This window comes from Malus sylvestris, chromosome 14 (assembly GCF_916048215.2).
Source record: "Malus sylvestris chromosome 14, drMalSylv7.2, whole genome shotgun sequence".
In the NCBI taxonomy this organism is placed as follows: domain Eukaryota; kingdom Viridiplantae; phylum Streptophyta; class Magnoliopsida; order Rosales; family Rosaceae; genus Malus; species Malus sylvestris.
In genome coordinates, this window is record NC_062273.1 from 16,771,620 (window position 1) to 16,778,403 (window position 6,784).

A 6,784-nucleotide genomic window follows, 5' to 3' on the forward strand; every position below is an offset into this window, starting at 1 on the left:
GTTTGTTTTGATTGGTGACTCAGCTGGACCACACACATTCACACAAACCCTTTCCCATTGACCTTCTATCTCTCATTCCCTCGAATTTTCTGCCATTTCCATACACTTGTATGGACAACACCCAAACCAGACCCTATCTTCACGGATTGACATCGATGAGGTTGTTTATGTGTTCCTCATGAGTCCAGATGGTCATCCATGCCCTTAGTTTGACGTGAAGACCTTGTTTTCCCGAGAACCAGAAATCCCAGTTTTGAGGCAATGTTCATGTGATCGTGAATGTGAAGTTTTTAGGAGATTTTAAGCTACTAGTGAGCCTTAGGACGTCTTTGTGAAGCTTGGAGTAGAAAAATGAAGTGTTTTGGACGTCGGGAAGTTGAGTTTGGCAAGTTTCAAGTTTGGCCGGATTATCAAGGTTTCTCTGGCGAAATCTCATGGATTTCAGGGCTTTAAATTGGTAAGGTTTTGTTCTACTCATTGTAAGCTTCATTTTGGTACAAAGTTTGTGAATTTTGGTTGAGAATCGAAGAAGATATGAAGGTTTGATTATTTTCCCAGTTTCTAGCTATAGCAGCGGCACCGGCGAACCAAAGAAGAAGGAGAAGAATATTTCGTCAAAGTTGACAGAATATTCTGACGCCGTCAGGTATAATTAACGGCATATTCTAGTTTTTAACAGAATATTCCCTAACGCCGTTAGGGAATCCGTTTGGTGTGCTAGGCACGTGCCTGCATGTGAACCGCGTGTCTGGCCATGCCTTGGCCGGTGCGTGAGGGCGCGTGGGGTCATGAATTTTTTTTCTAAAAATATGGGGATATTTTTGAGGTTGAGTAGATCATGGTGGTATATTCAAATACCCCATTTGAGCAATGTATGAGAAGTTATTTCCTAGTTTTGTGTATGTGCTTAAATAACGTTTATTCAGTTATTTCGCATATAGGTGAGACATATCTTGAGGACGAGCACCATCAATCAAGGTTTGGGGGCTATGACCCTTCGACATATCACTGAGTTGGATTTTGGTTTTCCGTATATACCTATATACTTGAGATTTTTCCCAGAAAATGAATTTGAATGATTATACGTTTTGAAATGCCATGCAAAGTATCTGCCTATTTTATTTATGCATTAGTAGTTGCATATATTTATGATTGGTATAGCAGACGCTCAGGTAAGTGCCAGGTAAGTTCATAAATTAAAGATATAAGATTGCTTCAGTTATGCGAGATAAGATGTGATGTATTGAGAGCTCATAAACCTGCATCCTGGTGTTAGTGCTTTTGCCCAGAGTTAGGGCACAGTTCTTCATGTGATGTTCACCTCCCGCACCATATGCTCACCTTGGATCCAAGTTAGGTGCACAGGCTTGTCGTACAGACCATTTTAGGTGGTTTCGACTCGTAGGTGACCCGCGATTATTCGCACAACCTTCATGTGATCATAGCACTAGAGCATATTTATTTCACACCTAGTCTTGTCGCACAGACCACTTTAGGTGGTTTGGACTCGTGTTCAAGATTTGATTTGATGTGATTGAGATTGATTATGAGCTATAGACTCAGCCGTACAGATTGAGTTAGAGGGATTTGGCTGATGCGATATTTGACATTGATATATTTGTCTAGATTACTCATGGCATTGCATTGAGATACTCTGGCATGGTATACTTCTATGGATTTTCATCTCGAGTATGATTTATGATACAACTTATTATTACTATTATTTTCTGGGAAATTATACAGGTTTTACGGTGAGGGGTTAGAACTTTTGAGAAATGAAATAATTTTGAAAAGCTTTGTTTTTGCCCACTCACACTTTCTGTTTTGTGCCCCTCCAGATTTTAGGTAGAAGTGCTTTGGTGGCTCACGGGGATTTCAATGGTAGTTCTGACAGAACATCATAAATGTAGGATCACCATTGGGTGTTGTAAATTAGTACTTGTTCTGCTTGACTGTACTTAGGCTATTTATGCTTTGGTTGTGTATTTTACATTTAACCTCGCACTAGCACTTTATCTTAGCTAGTACTGCTAGTAGTTTGATTTTTATTTATTCATATTTCCCTTATATCTTTATTGCTTATGCACTATGCACATGGTTACGTCACTCCCACGTGATGGCCAGCACGCCCTGATTTAGGTCGGGACTTGTCAATATATGTGCATTCCATATTATCCTTATTTGTTGAGATCTCTTCAGTAGTAATTGACATAAGGACTTGTATGGAAAACCATATTTCGTCCAACATATATACATATCAATGAATTGATAGAAAATAAACCTAAGAAAACAATTGATCTAATACTAATACAAGAGCCATTGCAAGTCCAGAATCAAAGCCAGGATGCACAATTAAATGAAAAACATCTAATCCATAAGAAACACCTCCATTATTTGCTTCCTTTCTCTTGATCTCAGCCACCACATTCCTCGACTCATCTAATACCTTGCATGATCTGTGCGTGAAAGAACCTTCAATCATATATGTATGCCTTTTGTGGCCACATGCCTCTCGATACACATAAGCAAGTATACTCCTGGGATTGGTATTTAGCATGTTCTTGTTCTTCCTCACGTAAAACGTTGGCATACTTTTTGATGCTGCAAATGTTGATCTTGTTGGGTAACAATTGCCAGCTTCCCCGTCGTGCACAAACCAAGTATCAATTAGACTAAGCTTCTGCAAAGAAAAATAGTTAGTAAGAATCGAGATCAAGCACAATTGTTCTTTTACTACTCTATTCTTATATATTTGTTTAATTTATGAGTATATATAAGCTCAAAAAATGTTTTTTGTTTTTTTTTAACAATCTGGCAACATATATTTCTGCATCTTATGATATGCAAGACTCATGTTGAGTCACATGGCAATCAAGGAAATCATGGTCACACATCTACCCTTAGATTTGATATCAAAGGTGGAGAATATACAATTGTGATTTTAGTGTTTGGTGACCTTGTATACTAGACCACCAGCACCAAGTGACTAAGAGAACGGATGTAGACTAAGCTTCTGCCAAGCAAACTGATGCCAAGATCAAACAAATTTGTTTTTTTTTTTTAACTCTCTTTTATTATAGATATACTTGTTAATTTATGAGGTTATACAAGCTCAAAAAAATATTCTCTTTTTTCTAACAGTCGACAACATAAAATTCTGCATTTTATGTTGTGAGACTCCTTGAGTAATTGTTCAAGTTGAGTTTTATCTGAACCTCATGACTCTGATTTACTACATCTATGATCACATGAATTTAATATCAAGATAAAGAATGAAAAATGTGTTTTAATTTCAAACTTGATATAAAAAACGATTGAGGGTGACCATGTATACTTGGTCACCAGCCATCAGATGACTAAGAAACTGGTGTATATTTACACACTCACACACACACACACACACAATTACGATATATACAATTGGTAATACATTTACCTTTCGGCGACGCATTGTGAGGACAGACTTTCCAGAGCCATCCATGAGAATGACTTCCTCAGGATGTCCGACGTAGTTGTCCACTCGATAAACAAGATCTCCATTTGAATCGATGACTGTGAACCCTTTACAGCTAATTAGAAGGGATTTTCTCCACACTGTTAATGATGTGCAAGCCTCGGAAGTACTATTACCAGTAGCCTTGTATTCTTGGTGGTCATGTTGTTCTTGATGATTATGGACAGACCTGGTCCTAGACAAAGATTTCCACATACGAACAATCCTCATTATTGATCTCTCTCTCTCTCTCTCTCTCTACTAAAAGGTAAACCTTAAGCAGGTTAAGGAAGCAGATACTTATAGCCTGAGAATGTTTGAGATATTAATGGTCTTACTAGTAGTAGAAAAATTCTGCGTTTTGTACAGAAAAGCTGTATGAACAATCCCCCTTATAGTTAATCACGCAATATACATTCTGCCGTGGGGCATTTTAAATTCATAATTGTATTGTATACATCTATTGCATGAAACTTAACACTTTGTCGTATCATATTGGTCGTCACAAGTATGACACGTGTAGCTCTGAATGAGTGAGATCTGGGTTGTGCGTTTATATAAAATATACTGTGAAAGAGACAACTTGCCAGAAAAGTCATTGCTGGTTTCCTAGAGATACTTTGATGGGATTAATTCATATACTAATTGGTAATTAGCATAATCAGCATCAGAAATGTGACACGTATATGTTTTCTTAGGTGGTCTCCGATATTTCAACTTTTCTCTTTTGATTGCAGTGTTAGGTTTGTTTTTATTTAATCGGACATTCATGGGCACGAGACACAGATGGGAACCATAAAAGTTAGGGAGGGAACAGCTTGCATGGAGGCGTGAAACCCAGGAACATTATTGCTCAAGGTATTTCCGTGACCGTTCATTCAAACTAATATTACCGGTTATTTTATTTTATTTATTTTTTAAATACATTAACTTAATATACAAACATTTACAAATTAATTACCTATTAGATGATCCAATGATTTTTACTCTTTATTCCTCACACACTATTGTTTATATTTTGTCTTCAAACTGAAAAAAAATCAAATGAGAAAGATAACGGACAAAAATGAATATAATTGTTCAGAAAAAAAAGTATGTAGAAATCATTTCTTATATATAATTTCTTTGTGCACACCATACCATACACAACCTCAAAGTGGAGTCCAGCACTCACTATGTCGAATATATCACTCAGTAGGCCATGATAATAGTATTTCCAAGCCTTCGTAGTTTAGAGAATGCAATGTAGAAATACCCATAGTTTATTGCTTATCTCATAAATTATGATCAAATGTGTTTTACTAATTGGCTATGAAAAATGTTTTGGGCTCGTTTAATAACATTTGCTTTTTAATTTTGGTTTGGGTTGTTTTATACACATCCCACATTTTGTTGACTACACTCCACATTTACTTAGGGGAAAGAAGAAATGAAGAAGAGTGGATGAAAGATGTTGTGTGTGATATATGTAAGAAAAGTACAAGTAAACACATACAAAATGAGAACTAAAAACCAAAAACCAAAAATTATTCTGAATTGTTTTCGCTTTCAAGATTTTATTTTCATTTATTCTTTCTTATTTCTCCCCTCTTTATTATAACACTTCTTACTCCCTCATTTCTCCTATACAATTTTTTCTTATCTCAAAATAATAATAATAATAATAATAACTAAAACTAAAATAAAAAAGTTTATCATAAGGGACTTTAGTCCGTAGTGTTCACAATTTGTTGGCCCCAAAGAAATGGTTCACTATTTATTTGTTTTTTCAAAAAGGGAGAGTAAGCTGCGGAAAGTTTGGATCATAACCTCTTTCAAAGTACAGAATTATGCTAGCTGGTATCATTTTGTAGATTATATAAAATTCATAGCAAGAATAAAAAGAGTGATGGAAACAGTTTAAGGAAAAGGATCTTCTATTACCACTCACAAATCAATAAAAAAAGGATCTTCTATTTTCTAAGTGGATTAATTCTTAAGCTTTTGGTGGGAAATTGCCAAGTGAAAAGAACGTTGGTTCAAAGTTCAAAGTTGTGAAGTGAAAAGTGGATCAGTTATTCACCACCGCTTCTCATAAAACAAATTGAAGAAGCAACAAGAGTAGTGCTTTTTGTCAGAGCCAGTAAGTATCTGTTCAATTTCCTCAGAATCAGGAAAATATTATTTTATTAGAATTTCTTGGAACTTTTATTTTGGTGACCATCACGTATATGTCTACTGTAGCAGCATCATCGGTCGTATCATAGTAAAACCGTCCTCTCGGTCGTATCAGAGGAAGGCGGACTCTTGCTCTTGCAGTCCAATATTTGTAATGCCTGATGACAACAAATGGGGTGGGACGAAATGTAGAACCCATCTCTTGTCCATTTACAAATTTCCATCTTTTGACATTGATGAGTCCTTTTAATACTATATATTCTACTTTATTCTTAGTATGTTTTGATGACGTTTTGAGTTTATTTCCAATGTAGGATATGTGACTTCTTCTTGAGTAAAAAGTAATCAAACAGATGAACTTTGGAGTGATTCCAATTGGAGGGTGTTCACAAGTCTTTCAACTTGTTAATATCAAAGTATCAGATTTTTCTACCAAGTGGTTTATTTATAGCGATGAAATAAATGAGCAGCGTGCAATGTTGTCAAAGTCACATTTGGACTTATTTGGGATTTTTGGCATCCAAAATGGCCTTTTAAGGCTCTTTTGCAAATATGTTCAGAACATCATAAGCTTTAATTCAAGTCGTTTTGGGCATGATTTGGAGCTATGATGGTCCATAACCGTGGCTAATACTCTACCAAGCTGATTTTCCATAATTGATTAGGATTATGTTTCCTAGTTTACGTTAACTTATTTTGTTTCTAGTTTTTAGAAAACATTTTCTAGGAAAGATTTTATTTTATAATAGTATAAATAAGGCTATTCAGCCATTACGGTTCTCTATGTACTACTTTGGAGAACTATGCTTAGAGAGTTTTTGAAGATTCAACTTTATTTTACAAGGTGTTTTCTATCATTTTTTAATGATAATTTTTTAATTATGATTATGCATAACTAATTCTCTTTTGCTAAGGCGAGGCCACAAGCCTTCACAAGAATATATAGTTTATTTTTTATTTACTTATGATATTATGCATGTTGGTTTCAAATTATTAATCACCGTGTTTGAAACTATCTATTTGTCTTAATGCTTAGCTATCATTAGGATATTTAGAAAAGTAATTTTATGCGATTTTTGACACACCCCGACCTAAATCAGAGCGTGTTGGCTGTCATGTGGGAGTGACATAACC

At 35.4% G+C, this 6,784-nt stretch overlaps 1 protein-coding gene and 1 long non-coding RNA gene across 2 annotated transcripts; one reads left to right on the plus strand and one right to left on the minus strand.

Annotated features, from left to right (window-relative positions):
• Positions 1-213: 213 nt before the first annotated feature.
• Positions 214-2,052, plus strand: LOC126600284 (uncharacterized). Its single transcript, XR_007615408.1, has 4 exons — positions 214-457; positions 559-646; positions 942-978; positions 1,839-2,052. It is a non-coding gene; the product is annotated as an uncharacterized LOC126600284 (long non-coding RNA).
• Positions 2,053-2,147: 95 nt separating this feature from the next.
• LOC126600283 (protein LURP-one-related 17-like) lies at positions 2,148-4,040 on the minus strand. The gene is made up of 2 exons (XM_050266870.1): positions 3,437-4,040; positions 2,148-2,680 (listed from the first exon to the last, which is right to left on the minus strand). Exons 1-2 carry the CDS (start codon positions 3,722-3,724, stop codon positions 2,282-2,284), a joined length of 687 nt encoding a protein of 228 aa, XP_050122827.1. The 5' UTR covers positions 3,725-4,040; the 3' UTR covers positions 2,148-2,281.
• Between the last annotated feature and the right edge of the window lie 2,744 nt (positions 4,041-6,784).

Coding starts and splice junctions, on each gene's coding strand:
- LOC126600283 (XM_050266870.1), bottom strand. CDS start 3,724: ATGAGGATTGTTCGTATGTGGAAATCTTTGTCTAGGACCAGGTCTGTC. Junction 2,681..3,436: donor TCACAATGCGTCGCCGAAAG/GTAAATGTATTA, acceptor TTTTCTTTGCAG/AAGCTTAGTCTAATTGATAC.